This window comes from Apostichopus japonicus, chromosome 12 (genome assembly GCF_037975245.1).
Source record: "Apostichopus japonicus isolate 1M-3 chromosome 12, ASM3797524v1, whole genome shotgun sequence".
Classification (NCBI taxonomy): domain Eukaryota; kingdom Metazoa; phylum Echinodermata; class Holothuroidea; order Aspidochirotida; family Stichopodidae; genus Apostichopus; species Apostichopus japonicus.
This window is the reverse complement of record NC_092572.1, coordinates 31,995,840-32,014,383: the sequence shown is the minus strand read 5'-3', so window position 1 is coordinate 32,014,383 and position 18,544 is coordinate 31,995,840. Positions and strand designations below refer to the sequence as shown.

At 37.1% G+C, this 18,544-nt stretch overlaps 3 protein-coding genes across 29 annotated transcripts in view; 2 read left to right on the top strand and 1 right to left on the bottom strand.

Moving 5' to 3' along the window:
• LOC139977751 (uncharacterized) overlaps positions 1–18,544 on the top strand; it is a 177,053-nt gene that overhangs the window by 114,454 nt on the left and 44,055 nt on the right. The gene's annotated exons all lie outside the window — the stretch shown is intronic.
• LOC139977745 (NLR family CARD domain-containing protein 4-like) overlaps positions 1–18,544 on the top strand; it is a 346,755-nt gene that overhangs the window by 289,233 nt on the left and 38,978 nt on the right. The gene's annotated exons all lie outside the window — the stretch shown is intronic.
• On the bottom strand, positions 764–13,003 carry LOC139977508 (uncharacterized). 15 transcript variants are annotated; one of them, XR_011796573.1, is made up of 8 exons: positions 11,287–12,998; positions 10,669–10,733; positions 10,101–10,271; positions 8,446–8,599; positions 6,859–6,941; positions 5,649–5,734; positions 2,367–4,589; positions 764–1,482 (listed from the first exon to the last, which is right to left on the bottom strand). XR_011796573.1 is itself a non-coding variant. In XM_071986859.1 (7 exons), exons 3-6 carry the CDS (start codon positions 8,492–8,494, stop codon positions 2,369–2,371), a joined length of 333 nt encoding a protein of 110 aa, XP_071842960.1. In that variant the 5' UTR covers positions 8,495–8,599; positions 10,101–10,271; positions 11,287–12,998; the 3' UTR covers positions 764–1,482; positions 2,367–2,368. The 15 variants fall into 15 exon arrangements, 4 of the variants coding, with proteins under 4 accessions (XP_071842960.1, XP_071842962.1, XP_071842961.1 ...); XR_011796569.1 differs by lacking the exons at positions 6,859–6,941; positions 10,669–10,733 and having other exon boundaries at positions 2,367–2,410; positions 4,150–4,267; positions 4,488–4,589; XR_011796576.1 differs by lacking the exon at positions 10,669–10,733 and having other exon boundaries at positions 10,090–10,271; positions 11,287–13,003.

Genomic DNA, 18,544 nt, shown 5'->3' with positions numbered 1-18,544 from the left:
TAACTTAGAGATCTCACAAAAACAAGGAAAGTCCTCTCTACTGGAACGTCAGTGTTAGATATTACATCAATTCTAGACTGAAGACTTAAGTAGATATACATCTGAATTTACAAACAATGAAGTCATTACTATAACAAACTCTATAAAACATAGAAAGTCTATTGCCATGACTATTATCTAACATTTTCTAGCAGATTCGATACTATGTGACTGTGCTATACAATATTAACAATATAATTATTTGTAATTATAAGGAGACTGAGCTCTCAAAGTTGTAAAACAAAAAATTGCTTAGTGTAATATATTTATTCAATTGATCATATTATGGATGAAATCAAGGTATATTTGTTTCCACTGAGTATTTCTGATGGAATCAATATGACATCTGTGTTTAGGGCTAAGGAGCTGAATAGGCTTTGGTCATTCAATGCACAAATCATACACAGCAATACAGCAGTCAACAAACTGTGAATAGAAAAATTGTAGCTTGAAACAGAGCACCATACCAATGTACCAAGAATTGAAAACAAACATGTTGTGCATTTCAAACAACATGAAAATTAATATAGTGACCTTTATCTGTCATATCTTGTTAACCAAAGAGGAAAATCTACATCTCAGGTGCTGATAACATCTACTTTGGTAAATCTGTCGCTAGGTGAAGTTGTATCAAAACAATTTGTGCTGTCATTTGTCATCGTTTGGATGACTATAAAGTCAAACATATTTCCCATGTTAACCTTATTAACTGATTTGTTGCCTATTTTTAAAAAAATGCAAATTTTGTACACACAGAAATATAAAGTTTTAAAGCACTGATTACTACTGTACTGACCACTAATACACTGACTACTTCTGTAAGTATGAAAACAGACCACATTGGGCAAGAAAACACAACATTCAATTTCTTATTTCATCACCCACCCCATTGCGCCATTTTGCCTTCCATGAATGTAAAACATGCTTTGTCAATTTGAAGAAAGAAATTGAAGACATTATGAGAAATAAATGAGACAAATTACAAACAATAACACATGATCTGCAACAATGTCATGAAATAATATTACAGAAGCAATTGTAAAAAACCTTCCTCTCATCAACCGACTAATTCTGTGTATGTATTTCCCTCTTAAAATTAGAATTACTCCCCCCCCCCCCTACACACACACACACACACACTCACCAACCTCCAGTTATAGAGCAAAACAATACCCTCCCTTTCAAAAAGAAACTCTAACATAATTATATTTTAATTTAACAATTGTTTTTTTTTATTTCTTAATCCTGACAGCTGACAATTTCAGTTGTTTTAAAAATCTGATGTTTGATAGAGTTCTAGCAAAGTACGACCTCGTTAGAAACGAGCCACACTTTTACAACATGGAAACTGAAGATGTTCATTTACTTCTCAGAACCGTTTCCTGATCTTTACACGGTAATTGCCATCTGTTAACACCTCTGTGTGTTCCACTCAGTTGAAATCTATCAGTAAAAAAAGAAAATGAATCTAAACGAGTTTATATTCAATAAATATTCCAAAAGGCTCACAAAATGGCAAAAGAATAATTTCTGAGTGAAATATATGAAATAATACAAGAAGATAATGCTACCAATGGTATGAAATAGTAGAAACACTGTAAATCTAAAGGAACTTTAAATATTTAAACATAGAATGGACAGAATAGTTAAATTCACACCAATTGATGCTGTTCTTTTACTAATAAAATCCAACATTCTTCACTGGGTGGTGTAGGAGGAGAGTTGCCAGGTGATACCAGACTACCAAGAGAAGTGCACAGCTCTTGCCAGGAGTAAGGGGGTGGGAGTGGGGTAGATGTATATATTTATGTGACATTCATGTGTTTCCAACTACCGTAAATGTGTGAAGGATGTTGAAGTTAAGCCATGATGGTACCATGACTTGCAAAATGGTGCCAGGTCATATTAAGAAGAGTAAACATGGTAAAAATAGCTTATCAAGAGTACAACCTACCCTCCTCCCCCTTTCACCTACCACAGATTAAGCCAACAGAAACTGAACTCAAAGTCCTAGTCTCTTACTAGACTATAATAAAAAGAATTAAAGAGGGTTGGTAACACAGCAAGAAGGATGAAGCTATCCAAACAAACTTGCTGGCTACCCTATACAATTATTCTCATATTGATCTCAACAAGAGTATTAAATTTAGTGCCAGAAATATGGAATTCTTCATTCATTACTTTAACATGTGAAGTTTAAAGTTACAAGTGTTTTAGATGTACACAGCTGGGCTCACTACCATTTAACAACATAACCATGGATGATGGAGTTCTAGTATTGTAATGAAACTCATGACATCATCGATGCTTGTCTAACTGGCTTTTACCTTCACTTTCCATGATCACTGAGTTGTGTAGAGGCTAGTACATCCTGTTATGTAGTGTTGAAAATATTGGTCACATGCAAGACAAACAAATGATGAAATATGTATAAATTATTTCAGCAGTTATAGATCTATAATAGTTCAGAGGTCAACAGGTGACCAGATTGCATGGCGGCAGTCTCGCTATTAATGGTATTATTCATATTGATTTACCTATTGTTAGACTTTGTGACAACAGTTATTACTTTCATATTCATCTTTAGGTCACTTTCATATAAGAGGGAAGTTGGGGTGGGGGGGGGGCTGTGGGTCAGTGCACAATACTCCCTAAGAAGGGTAGTGTTGTCTCCCAGTCTCCTTTACCTACATCAGCTGTTTCTATCATGAATTATATATTCAAGGTTTAATGATAGAAGTATATAGAGAAATTTATAAGATTCATAATAATCAGCATGTTTTTATGTTACTTAGCTCCTTTATATGTAAACCTGCTATCTACCATTTTAGCTGTGATATCACAAACCTTTCTTAAAATATCACAAATCTTCTTTTCCTTTGTGTAAAGAAATTGTAAATTCAGACCTGGGTACCCAACAAACTTTGACTGTCTTTGTATCTGCAAGGTAACTCAACATGCTCACCATACGTTAAGGTTGATATGTTACAGCATGTCAGAAAACCTTGGGATTAGCCCACAATAGCTTAGTGCAATTGCAAGGATACATGAGAGTAGCCAGCCTTCGTGGTGTGCAAGTTTTTGTCCCCATTTCAGGAGTTAGAGATTTAAGGTCTAATTGATGCCTTATTGTTTCATGTCATGAAATGGGCTCTAATCCAGGAGCTTGACAACCTTTTTGTAGTGGGAGGGGGTAAAATGTTATGTTGTCCAGAGGAGCGATAAAGGGGTACAGGGGAGTGCTGTCCCCCAACTCTTTAAGATATTTGTACGAATGAAGGGTACTTAGATGCAAAACAGGTGCTATGTTTTGTCACTCTTGAAACAATCTTGAAGATTTTATCAGCTGTGTATGTTGTACTGCATATACATGTTATATCTTTATACACTGTACTTCAGACATTTCTGTAAAAGTAGTCTCCCTGCATGCTATGGATCAGTGTCCCGCCCCCCTCCTCCTTAAATTTATTCTGGGGATTAAAGTCCCCACAAATAACGCATAACACATGGTTGCAACCCTGCTGTACCCTCTGTCTAGATGCCAATGTATACAACATTACATGAGTGTAATTTAGAGCAATTTGCTGCAAGCAATGCAAAGAGTTAAATGAGTAAAATGTCAACAAGGATAGCATTGAACATGGCACCCAGCCAGTTGGGGCAATTTCCTAATGCTACTTCCTCTCTAAACTGTACTCTAATATCCTGCTCTCAAAGCACTGGTATTGACAGTACAAACTTGATCTGATAGAAACATGATATTCATACTGCTCGTACTGACAATATGAGTGCTCTGAAGCAGGACTACAGTATAGAAAAAACTATCCCAACTGGGTGGTGGCACCCCATGGCGTCATGCATATTCAAAGTTATTTAAAGCTGTTACTACTGGCAATATTAGTTATATGGGGATGTAAGGGCTAAAGATAGCAATTACTGGTAGGAGATGCCGGGAGACTCCCTAATTCATTCAATCTCATCTGATTTATTGTATTAATGGGTCAAAACAATACCAAGATTACAGGTGGCAATGCACAACTTCAAAGACTTGATACTTTCAAACACATCCATGATCAGACCAAGGTACATACTAGAAAAAACTGAGCTTGCCTGGCATGTGGGCTATCATTATTTTCTACAGAAGTTGAAGTTTTCTGATGAACTGTTAATTGAGGTATCTATCAGTAGCTGTCTCAACTTTAGAGAATCGTCAATCCACCACTGCATACTGCAATAGAGTAATTGTGTTTAGTAAAGTTTGTTAGCTCTACACAATTAAACAAGTGGAATCTTAAAAAGGGCATCTGATGTAATTTATAGAACTACTTAGGCCAGCTGTCTTCACGTACATATGGCCTGTAGATTTAATAAAAGTATCCAACACAACCCATTACCATTTCACAAACTGACTGTTGAGAAATTATCATGTGAATACTCATCAGACTCACATCCACAATGGAAGTTATGTCAGTAGTGATGTGTTCCAGCTTGACTTTCTCTTTCACTTTCTTAAAGGAAATGTACAGAAGATATGTTGAAAACAGTATCACCTGGAGGTTAAAGAGAAAATACAAAATAACTCAACTTTCCATTCACTAGAAATTATCAAGGTGAAAATTCATCACATCTGTGATCATTTTGTAACAGAGATCAACTTCTTTCCTTGTGTCTTATTAATAAGTATATATGAATATTTTAGCTGTATTCTCAGGGCAGCATATATATTGTATTCTGTTTCTGTTTTATCTTTGGGTTTGTTGGACTGCCCTAGCTAACAGCACTAATATTATCATTTAAAGCACCTCTGCCTCTATCTTAAAGCTGCTTTTTAGGAATATGTTTTGCATCTGAGACAATCAATACAATTAGTTATTTATACCACTTGTAGTGGTAATAATATTTTGAACCCCACACCCAATAAAAAAACATCTTTTGACAATTGCTGGAGTTTTTCTACCAACTTTGTGAGCTATCTTCCATAGTATTGCAACAGGAAATAAATGTAGAAAGCACATTTGCTTGAGTTTGCTGGATATATCCCTTAAATGCCCAGTACTATAACTGAAGTGCAAATAATGTACATCTTAGACAGAGCACATTAAGAGAATCCTTCAACACTATTGGCCAATGGCTCAGAATGGAATTCTGAATTACTTTGGTTTTTACTCTGAGGATATGCATATGGTCGAGATGCTACATGTATGTCTTGAATTACTGACAACATATGCACACAGTACAGTAAACCAACCAAAGACTTCCACTTGTAATCCCTTAGTATATAGCTCATTGGCAAATGGCATAAAGACTAGATTATCTTCAGATCTAAATTTGACATCAATTTTCTTGGGTTTTGGATGCACTGAGCGGGGAAGGGTAGGAAAGGAATTGGTAAGCAATACAATGTATGGCATACCGTGCCTAATATATGGTGTATGTATGTTAGATTGAGACCTTAATCTTCCCTTAGGCCCTTAGGGTGTTTATTGATCAAGCAAGTCTCTGCTCCACCAGGATTAGGCAGTAACAAAATCACTTTCTACCAAGACTCAAATCTAATTATCACTACAAACCAGCTTACCAGTCCTGCTGTACACTAATTATACACTTACCATTACCATATTATAAGCCATTCTGTGCAAGATCTGCACCATGTGACCCCCAAAGATCATCTCAAGACTGATTAATCCACATTTACCTAATGAGGAGATAGAGACAAAGACAATAAGAATAATCAGTTGTCACTAATTCTATATTGACAATATCTGAACTGATATTTCTTAATGTAAACATTAAAAAACATTGTTATTGAGTTTACCTTTTATTTACTCAACATTTATTTTATTGCTCACAGATATACAAGCTAATGCTAAAATGACTTATGTCCCTGGAACAACTCAATAGTTTCAAATTCATTTATTTTATTGTAAGGTGCTTTTTATTTTCAAGTTGAATATATTTTTAAATTTATCCATAAACAAGACAATAGGCTAAACATGGTAACATGTTTACAATCCTTTGGATTAGACTAAATTGATCAGCACACTTTCTAATTTGGTACTTTTAACATTATTTGGTGCAGCAGGCCAATGAAGTTCTAATTTTGTTACTTTGAAGTCGAGCAAAGTTAGGCTTGATTACTGGTCTGGATTGCTTTTGTCAAACAATTAGACATCAACCTGACACCCCCCCCCCCCACTCCCCAAACACACAGTTATAACAGAATTATGCAATAACTTTAAGACCATTCAAAGAAAAAGATTTCAGATGACATAACATGCTAAATCCTACAAGAACTTGTCATATTGTGTTGAATGATCTTCTGTGACAGAATCATAAACTATTGCTTGTCATAGTGCAATACTCAATACCTAGCATTATCCATGACAACTATTTAATATGATGGGATAGGTGGACCTTGTCTTAAATTACATAATATCCACTCAACCTGGAGACAGTGACAATAGAAAGCCTTTATTAGCATGAGCATTATATGCTCACGCAGGAATGAAAATGTGTCATAATGAAACAATGGATGTCTAATGACCATTAAAATTGGGCAGATTTGAAAGATTAGAGATGTACTTGGCAATAACATAGAAATCACATCAGAATTTCCTCCTATTGAAACCTACAATTATGGTACAATTTGTAGAGATAATGCTACAATTACAGAAAGACTGAACAAAAGAGGTCTCACAGAATCCCTGTGTCTAAGACACAACATTTAGAAGTAATCTTAATTAGGGGAGGGGGTGGGTGGGGTAAGAAACAAGTGGTGGACCATGCAATCATTATTCTGCTCATATAAACTGTACACACTTTTTTTTCAAGAGCTGTAATCCACACATGAAGCTGGCAAATCTCTAAATAGGCTGATCTCAGAACTGAAAATTGAATTTTACCTGATGATGAGAAAATCAAAATACATATAGTTATCTGTTATATTGTTATTATTCATTTAAATTGTCATCACTACGTCTGCAAATAGCAGAATTCTATCATGTAACATTGTCAGACACATAGAAATCACACTGCGTACATTATAAGCATATGGTATGCTACTGTATTTTTAAAATGAATTACAAAATAAAATTAGTAAAAGATGAGGGATGTCTTCTTATATTATATACTATCTTGATATTAAATTTAAAACTTAGTTAAAAATATACTAACATTGTAAAGAAACTAATGCAACAAGAACACAAACTTATAGACTGTAAAAGATGAGTTCAAGGTCTCATAATGCTTCCCACAGTGAATATACAGCTCAACAAATACCAACATAATTGAAATATAAACAAACATTAATCTGAAATTGAGACAAGCATTGAATCTCCAATACAAATTAAGTGAAATATGGGATAAAGAATAGTGTATTTTATCTTAGGATAAACAAAGACTTAAAAAGTTGCCCAGGTGACACAATTGTGCATGGAACTGTGCCTGGCTCTCAATGTCACTGGTTTTGTGTACACCTTACTTGAATAATGCTTCTTTAGCCTCACAGGATGTGATTGTGAATCTTAGAACTGGTGTGCGACAGTTTATCAGGAGTTTGGAGAAAAATATCAAAGAAGTTAAGGAGATACAAACCCAACCATAATCTTCAGCTGATATGATATGTCTTTGAGATGAATATCAAAGGTGGAGGTGATTTGCATTTTACTGTCCAATTATATTTCAATCCTATTTTCAATATTTAAGCAAATGCTTAATACATTAATCTCTACTGTACCACAGTAAATAAACATCATAACAAACAATTACATTAAAGTTCAAGATTATATCCATAGTGTGACCTTTTTGTGACCTACCTAACTTAATCAAGGTTTTTTTTTCGTTTGATAGAGGTTCATTACAAATACCTCTAACACAAAGCTCAGCAATACAGACTGAGTTGAATGTTTCTACATCATTATAGAATATCTAAAATGGTATCTCAAGTTTTTGCTTTGAATCTGAAGAAAATAAATACCTCAACAGAAGACATATTTGTAGGTAACCCAAGCTACTTTCATACAAACCAACAAGTTGCCTTCCAGTATTACCATTCTGGGAGTGTCAGGAGTTCTAGAAGACTTTATTCATTTGAGTCTCAGGAGGCAATTTTATTTCAGTTTGGCAAACGGTAAAATGTACCAGAGGGTGTTTAGGCAGCTATTGTGTCATGGCAAGCTCATTACAAACATACCAAGTTCTGGATTAATCCAGCAAGAATCCGATCATCTTAATACCTTTACCAGGGATTAATTCTGTCAGTTGTATATTGAGTGGATGAGTTAAACTTTAAATAAAATTCTTTTAGTGAGAGTGAATGGAGAATCAAGAGCATTCCTTGATCTGCGATGCTATCCATAAAATCAACCAGAGGTTGTTGAAACTTTACTATCACTGTTCTACACTAACCATTAATGTGATTACCATCACATGGAGGAAATATCAGATGATGAACCATTCATTGTCCTTGCCAGCACAGTATGAAAACTTCCATCAAAAACTGGTAACTACAGGTGGAGTAGGTGATCCCTTAATAGCTCGCTTCAGGATAATTCAAGTTAACCTAATGAAGTGAAAAGAAAGTGATGTGAATGAAATTAAGTCCTAATGATAGTAGATATTGAGAATGTTAGTCAGAAATAGATATACAGTTAATATATGTTGATATATGTCTATAGGAAGGAAGGTACATTTAGTTTCCAATAACCAGGGAAGTAAGAACCATTAACCAGTAAACCATCAAACTTGAACCGGGTTGTCCGTTGTGTAGTGGGAGTGGCATATAAAGGTGCGGTGCAGTGATATAAATGAGCTCCCAAAGGAGAGTCCAACCTCACACAAACCCAACCATGCATGATTTGGGCTTGACTGAGAAATGTGTGAGATTTTCGCACCTCTCTTTCCTGTTGAGGACAGAATGTCTTTTGAATTTCCACTCATCAGGAGATAATTTTATCTAATTTAGTGTGTCAGCTTGGGTGGATAGGTGTTTTTATATTTTCTTCATTTAATGGCACCAGGCCCCTGGAGACTGCATTGCTTACATTGACCTAGTTACACCACTCTCTGGGGGGTCTCTTTCCAGATTTTAGATCACCAAAGATTTATAGAGTACCCTCTTCAGCTGGTCAATAGCTATCCAATATGGTCAGTTCTTTCCACAAATTTGGCAGATGCAGACACTTGTAACCTCCAAATTTTGAATTAAAACATTTTGAGATGAAAAAGTAAAAGTTTGACTTTTCATGTCAAAATCTTGAGATAATAAAGTCAATATCTGAATATTGAGCCACTTATTTTAAGTCGCTGAAGTTAGTTCAATTTTGAGACCAATTAGATTTTTAAAACCAACTGCAGTGACTGGCTCAGCAATGTTTAAAAATTAAACAAGCGCAAGTGACAATTCTGTATTCACCGCTGTATATACTCAGATGAGTATGAAGTATTTCCAACTGTTCTCTGTTTATAGTGGCTGGACTTACAAGGGTACTGCAAAGCTCTCCAAATCTTCAGTATTTTCAAATAGTTTTTGGAATCTATCAATTTTGAGCACATGAGGACATGTCAGTAATAGAAATACTGAATCTTATTTTTACTCTGTGGAATATATATCTGAGCCCTAGCCGGGTGCTTCAGAAGAGCTCTGTAACATATCTGAGACTTCTTGTCCTCTTTTACTAAGTTTAAGGCATGTAAATACATGTTATCCGAGAGAAAAATGTATTTTTTTATGAAGTATAAATCTAAGCCCTGGTGGGAGTCGGGGGGGGGGGCAGGTTGACGGTCTATTGGCATGAGTGGAAATGAAGTTACTGGGACAGTTGTGAAACAAAAGAAAACAACATTTATGTATCAGAGCATCCACTGCTTCACACTGGTATTTGAATGCACTCTAAATGTGTTTATTTTAAACAGTATTTAGCTCTCAAATATTCAATGAAGAAATGTTTTTATGACATGATATTGATAAAGAGTGGCAGGGGAATTAAACTTCCTGAACCATGCTTGCTAGCCAGAAGTTTGGTGATTCAAGTCACAACAAAATAGATTTACTTCATTTTTACCGTTTCTATACATTCTGTGCATCAAGAAGTGTAGGATACTGAAAGAAGCTTGATAGGTTCATAGGTCCTGATCTCCTCTATACAGTACAGTCTCTGTCATCATCTTCACTAGAGGGTTTCTTACTACGGTTGAATTATTACATCATGGAGCCATTGGAGCCTCAGTGACTTCTAAATCAAAAGTGAAACATTAACATGAAATCAACTTAGTTATTCAGAAATTTCAGAAGATTTCAGAAACAAAAGGATACTCACAACAAAGAAAACCCAATTGCAGCAGTTCCACATTGATCCAATCATTGATCATTTCAATTTAGTGATTATACAGTATTACAGAATACAGTGTTTGGTTTCTGAAGCTTTCTGAAAGTTCTTAGGAGCTTTTGGATTCAGATAGCAAAGTGACCACCACAGCTGTTTTTGTGGGCAATCAACTTCACATGTTAGCTGTAAAAGACCCCGACACTTTTAGTAAGTAAATTATTTAAAAGTGCATATTTGATTTGTGGTATTGAAACTGTAGATACTGTACGTCAATACTCAGGAAATGAGCATAACCAGCACAAACCTTGTTAATTCTGGATATGTTCCCAATAATGGGTTGTCTTGGACCAGCAAGGGTGGTGTAAAGCACTGCAGAAGTTTGAGTAACACAAACTAAAATAATGCTTGTATATGATATGGAATATTGAATCTCAATCTTTTGAAAACCTTGCATTTCATTTGACCTTTATTTACTGGCAGGTTAGCACTTAAATCCACAATATCCCAGGAGAGGAAACAAATCCAGAGTACTTTACGAGTAGCTTTTTATGACTATATTTGGCTAAAACCTCAGACAGTTGGATGATCTCGCAAATGTAGAACACTTCTTCAACAAATTAATATTATGATCAAAATATTTGAAGGAGGAAACCTCCCCTTCAACTTGTTACCAATTATAACAGGCTAGCATCACCATATTTCAGCTATTCCTACATTGTGCTGAGCCTATAGGTCACGCGATATGCTGGATTTTGCGGTAGTATTGAATATTGTAACTAAAACCATTGGACTAGGCCTAAGTTAGGCTGCACTTTTCTTATATGACTAGAAAAGACCTAAGCCATAACTTCAACGTTACATATGATATCCCTCTCTTTGTAGGTACATAGCCTAAATATTATGAAAGGAACACAAGACATACGTCTTTGAAAATTGCAATATACTCTGTTTCTTTCAGTATCATGTTCACCATCTGTAATATGCTGCAATATCTTCATATTTAGTAAGCAAGTTTAGAAGCTTCGCCGGCTTCGGGAAATCACACCAAACAAACCGGGAAGTACTACAACCATACAACTGTTCTTCAAACGCTGCTTTACACTGTGTCGTGCATGGTTTGTTTGGATTTTGAAAATGAGACTTGTTCAAGTCGTTTCCATTGGCCACTAGGGAAATTCCCCTCTTTTCAGATAAATGATCTATCTTCCAATTCAAATAATAGCAATTTACAAAAAAAAAAATGGCAAATACGTTAGATCTAAAAGTGAGGACTTCAACAATATGCTGCAAAAAGTAAATTCATCATTTACACCTCGACAATTTTCCGGTAATGATGCGTTCATAGAATCCTGTATAGCAGCTTGAAAGTGTTTACGTGTTATGGGTCACATAGGTCTTGTGGAAAATATTTAAAAAAAAAAAAATAGTTATTAAACTGCAACTCATCAAATTACAATTAAGACGGCCTTTTAACTATTCACAACAGATCTTCCGAAGTCAAAACATAAAAAGGGGTCCGGCACAAAATATATAATGAAAACGCAATATGCAAATAATGAAAACAAGTATGATGGTCGTCAGGCGCGGCGGAACGGAAAAATTATTGGAGGGCTAATGTGTGGAGACTATCTAAGCGGAGCGGCACCATCGGTTGGCGCGGAGCGTACAACAAAATTTTGGGTTATTTCAAACCCCCAGATGGCCGGAAACGGCACTTCCCGTGTGTTTTATGCTGCGAATACCTAGCCCTAAAATATGGGTCTCAAGTCTGCAATTTCTCAGATTACACGTAAAAGTCTGTAAAAACATTGTAATTTGTATATTCGATGGTGTTTTAAGAGAGTAGCTATTAAACTCGTAGTGTACTCGCAAAGACGTTTTTGAGTGTAGTAAGGGCAGTGGCGGAGCTAGGGGTATTGGTCGGGGGGGGGCAAGAATGGTCTGTAGGGGCGCTTTCGACACTATCTAAGCGGAGCGCCACCACAGGTTGGCGCGGAGCGTACAGACAAATTTTGAGTAAAGATACTCCCTAGATTGCAGGAAATGACCCTTTCCGGGCCTTGCTAAATTGCAGATAAACGGAGAATAAATAGGTGTCGTTGCCATTTTGTCGGAAAATTACACCAACAGAATATGACAAATGTCAATAGGTATATGAGAGCGCAATAAAATAGTCAATAATAGCGAATAAGTAAAAAGTATAGTGAAAAGCTGAAAAGGGCGCCGGCAGTCCATTTGAGTCTGTCAGGGGGGGGGGGGGATCCGCCCCCTGACTGTATATATGGACGCTCCGCCACTAAGTAAGGGGATGTTGGAGAACTGGCTGATATGAGGCAAGTCATTGGCCTAAGACGAAGTTGTGTTACGCTTACTGGTACTCACACTCACTGCTTCCACTTTTCACGGGGCGTGAAGACCCGGTTGGGGTGACAATGTGGTCTATAGCCAGGGGACGGGCCGAGGGTCCCCCAGCAATTACTAAAATTATTACACCTATATAGTATACGTGTGCATCGGACAGATCGACAAGTATGCATTGAAAAATGGGCAGATGCACGTTTCGGAGCCTTGGTAAATATTGGGGGGGGGGGGGTTATCATGCATTTGCCCCCTCAACTTTTTCATTGGGGGAGCTGAGCCCCCCAAGCCCCCCCCCCCGGTTCCGCCGCCACTGATGGTCGTGACTTTCAAATGAGTAAAGCAAAGAGGCGATGTAAGTTCCAATGGAAACGCGTACTATAGTAGTAGTAGTACACTGAAAAAATAAACTAGTCAATATTGCAACGGACTAACGTTAAATTAGTCTGTAACGTTAGTCAATGCACACGAACTAGCAAAAATCTTTGTTTCATCACTGCTTCTTAGTCAGTTTACACTGACTAAGGAATATTTAATCGCAGCTTAGTCGGTGGCGACGGACGAAGGTATTTTAACCGATGGACTAAGAACGATACGGACACCCGATTTACGCCATAGTCGTAGATTAGTCGGTGTCGACGGACTAATGTATTTTAACTCAATTCGATTCAATTCAATTTCGAAACTTGGCCGAGAGGCAACGGCAGCTTGCTGGGCTTGGCATAGTTTCATACGATCACTCTAAGCAACTTTCAACCGTAAATCACCCAAGAAGGTCTTTAGAAGAATGGAGGTATTAACTGCCATCATCGGCCTACCTGTTATTCCTTTAACTTGAAGGTAAAATTAAAGTTAATTGTTAGGCCACTGGCACTAGTAGTAGTACTGTATTATGGTTAGTGTTACTGGCGTTTCGCAATACACAAGTGCAATGACAGTGAGAAGCTTATAGGCTTCTACTGGGTACTGCAGTACATTCTCAACACCAAAGTGTGCATTCTAAACACCAATTAACAATGTGTTATGTGTGTATTGGGCTAGATTGAACAGTGGCACATAATCTTCTAATTTATGCTGGGACTATAAGTCTCAATAGTTTATTTGAAGTCTACACTCATTTGGTAAAGATTTCCTGTAATTTCCCATGTGAATCTAAATGGGTAGGCTATGTGATATTCAATAAGCAAGACCTTCAAACTTACAGTCACAGTAGGCTGAACAAATTATGTTGGCTAGTCACCGGTATAATATATTGCGAGCAGTCAGGATGCACGCTTCAGTTCTATTTAACCTTTTCATTTATCATTTTTTAGTATTTAATTTCCGGTCACGCCCAGGAAACAATTACGACATTCCTTCACGGTCGGTTTGTTTACTGTAAGAAGTATTAACCGTTTTTTCTCAGGAAAGCTTGATAGTCTGAAGTTATTATAACGTGTGCTTTTAGTATACTGCCAAAAGAGTAAGTTGTTGTATTTGTATTGATATTTTATGTAGAAGTAACGGAAAATTTAGTATGTTTAGTTTGTTCTAATTGCACGTTTTTTCTGTCCAATGTACAGTAGTGCAGGGTTCACTTGCGCGAATTCAAATTATTCTGTTTATGTACAGTATATGTATATGCATCGATTCGTAGATTATGAGTTTTTTTTACATTTATTTGTAATTAAAGCATATCTGTTTAGTAGCAAAGTTTAAAGGTTAAGATTAATTAGTTTTCTCTTTTTTTGTTTGATCCCAGATTGAATGAAACTCATTGACGTAAATAATAGATCAGATCATACAGTTTAACGCAGTTGCTAAAACTCTGGGTATTCTCTAGTCTTCGCCGGTCCATTATATACTTTAGTACTACTAGTAAGACTAAATCAAAACGACCGAAAAACTTAGTGTAACAAAGTACTGATTCTTCTCTAGCCTAGGTCTAAACAGGCTTGTTATGTGAGCAAGCAAAATAACAACTAAAAACGATTAGCCCTATAAATAAGTTGGCTCAGTGCATTTGTGTTTCTAAAATTTTATATTGTTAAAGATCATAAAAACAAACAAAGATTTAGCCCATGCTTTATTATCTCTGTATTCTGGGCATTTGATTCTGGTTGCAATTGTGATGACACTCTCGTTCAAATGTTCAGCTTTATACAGTCTGCTTCAAACTTTGGGATTTTTTTTTGAGACTATAGTGGAAGCAAATCTCACATAACTTTATGGTGACAACTTTATATAATTTTTTTTTTTCAAATGATGAATACTTTGCTGTTTCTTTATTCCAGGAAGAATTGAAAAGCCAAATATCCAAGTCAAGGGTGAGGTTTCCTGTGATGTACGACACCAGTGTGGAAGCAACAATGGAAGAGGAGAACTGTGTTATATATGGCTTAAAGACATGTTTTAAGATGATATATTGGTACCCTTCGCAGAACAAAAGAGTTTATCCGAGAGTCCAAAAAGCAAAGGAACAAGTACCATAGAGACAACTGATGGAAGAGTGAGTTTAACTATTGTACCCAACTGTTTAATGATATTAAAGATACTTTTCATAACCTGTTTTTAAAAAAAAACAGTCTGGTATATCATTTACGTGCAAGCTTCATAAGTTTGGTCAAAGTTTTACTGATCTGTAGAGCGGGAGTCCAGAGGGTTTGGTTAGCTGGGAAGGTAACCAATTGCCTGGTACACCACAATGTTCACAATGCATTCCTGTATATGAAACCAGTCGACTGGCAACCGACTGTGGTGGGTGTGGCTGGGAGAGCAATTTTAAAGTCACCTAATAGCTAACCTAGATCAGCTTTCATGGTAACCACATCAAAGTAAGAACAATGTGTCAGGTATGGCCCCAAGAGCAACAAATGGCCATAACCACTTGAAACCTACTGGAAAATGTTGGTTAGGACTTCAGATACAAGGGATGGGCATTGCCAGTAATTTTTATTGGTGGGGTACCCCTGCCAGTAGACCCCCAAAATGCTCATCCCCACATTGACCTTGGTCAGCTCATAAGGTAACCAGTTGAAACCTACTGGAAAATGATAGGTATCACTTCATGTAAGTGATGGGCATTTCCAGTAATTTATATTGGTGGGGTACCCCTGCCAGTAGACCCCCAAAATGCCCATCCCCTCATTGACCTAGGTGAGCTCATGATTTGACCAGTTGAAACCTACTGGAAAATGATAGGTATCACTTCATATGTAAGGATGGGCATTTCCAGTATTTTATATTGGTGGGCCACCACTGCCAGAGTCCGCCCCCCCCCCCTTATTAACATAGGTGAGCTAATGGTGTGATCAATTGAAAACTACTGGAAAAGAAACCCAAGTTTCAGGTCATAGGTCGTAGATTAATGTTTTATGGTTTTTCACAAAAAATGTCCCCATGCTGAAAGAAATTGGTTTGGCAACAAAAATCACAAACAGTGAATCATTCACCAGATTAACATATTTTTCCTTGACACCTGGAAACAGGCTGGTGCCACTGGCATGGACCACATGTTTCAATCAGACAATCACCTTGGCATAAGTAAAGCTACGGTAACTTGAACGGACCACTTCAGAACAGCTGAATGAAATGAACGTTGACTGTCAAGAACATACTTCCTGAATAACCACACAGGTTGTAATCAGTCATTTGAGGCCACCTATGAGTGGTTACACTGTATCTGGGGTGTTTATGGGAGTCTTTGGGTGTGAGCTATAATATAATGTTAGACAGTGTTTGGAGATGGTGGGAAAATGGACAGGGGTAGTGGAAATAACTGAAAATTACTCTCCTTAAATCTGGAGTCCTAACTATCATTTTCCAGTAGTTTTCAATTGGTCACACCAAAGCCCACCTAGTTTAAGGGGAGTGGGGCGGACTCTGGCAGTGGTGGCCCACCAATATAAATTACTGGAAATGCCCATTCCTTACATAAGAAGTGATACCCATCATTTTCCAGTAGGTTTCAACTGGTCAAATCATGAGCTGACCTAGATCAATGAGGGGAGGGGCATTTTGGGGGTCTACTGGCAGGGGTACCGCACTAATATAAATTACTGGAAATGCCCATCCCTTACATATAGAGTCCTGCCAATCATTTTCCAGTAGTTTTCAACTGGTTAAATCATGAGCTGACCTACATCAATGAGGGGGGGGGGGGAATTTGGGGGTCTACTGGCAGGTACTCCACTAATATAAATTACTGGAAATGCCCATCCCTTACATATAGAGTCCTAACCAATCATTTTACAGTAGTTTTCAACTGGTTACCTCATGAGCTCATCTAGGTCAATGGGGGATGGGCATTTTGGGGTCTACTGGCAGGGTTACCCCACCAATATAAATGACTGGAAATGCCCATCCCTTACATATAAAGTGATACCTATCATTTTCCAGTAATTTTTCAACTGGTTATCTCATGAGCTGAACTAGGTCAATGAGGGAATGGGCAATTTGGGGGTCTACTGGCAGGTACTCCACTAATATAAATTACTGGAAATGCCCATCAGTTTTATCTGAAGTCCTAACCAACATTTTCCTGTAGGTTTCAAGTGGTTACCTCATGAGCTGACCTAGGTCAGCCGTGAGGGGTCAATTATAGATCACTGGCAGGGGTACCCCACCACCAATAATTACTGGCAATGGCCATTTATTGCTCTTGGGGCCATACCTGACACATTGTACTTACTTTGATGTGGTTACCATGAAAACTGATTTAGGTTAGCTATCAGGTGACTTTAAAATTGCTCTCCCAGCCACACCCACCACAGCCGGTTTGCCAGTCGTCTGGTTTCATATACAGGAAAGCACTGTGAACATTGTGATGTACAAGGCAATTGGTTACCTTCCCAGCTAACCAAACCCTCTGGGCTCCCGGTCTATTGGGATCATTATTAACATGATTATTAAGCTTTGAAAAATAACTTGGTGTTATGCTGTGCAAAGCTAATAATTATTTGGTAAAGCTGCTATTCCTGGCTTATAATTTGAGGGACCTAGATTTAAATGTATACCTCCCAATATGTTATAAAATTTTAATGTAAATGTATGTTTATGATAATGTGAGTTATCATGTGCTATATCTGTATCTGTGCTTACACGTATATCATATTTTCTGTTCACAGGTCAATAATGGTGCAGATTTTTGGCTTCCTGAAGACAAGTGGGAGGCCATTTGTAGTTAAGAGAAACACTCTTTGTTCGTGAAGACTTAACTGGTGTCGATTTGGGGTACCACTTTAAAACGAAAGTCATGAGGAACCCTTGCCCAAGATTCAACTTTGCATTATTGTGCAGTGCTATACTTTTGCGATTCATGTTTGATCCATTAACTTGTCTTAACTTTGTTGGAATAAAATCATATTTTCAGATTTTTGTTTACAGTGATTTCTTCTCCATCTGTCGAAAGTCAGCTCTTGTAGACATCAGAAGTTTTATCAGAAATAAATACTGCCAACGTACACATTATTTGTGTTTCTTCTGCTCTCTTTTCTTTCAGTGATTCTAGTCAGTGCAACTAGTCAGTCGATACCGACTAAGAAAGGTTAGTCGGGAGAGGCACCATCCTGACTAATGTAAAACCTGCTATAAACTAGTCGGTGGCTCATATAAATTAGTCGGTAAAGACCGACTAATGTCACCAACTAATGTAACTGACTAATATACATTTACCGACTACGATATTGTTGATCGACTAAGCTGACGGACTAAGATGACCGACTAAGAAATCCAACTGACTAAGGAATAAATTAGTCGGTATAGCAACTGACTAAGGCTATGTTAGTCGGTAGAGGCACCAGATGGACTAACGTTATGTTAGTCGGTGAACCAATTTAAGTTTT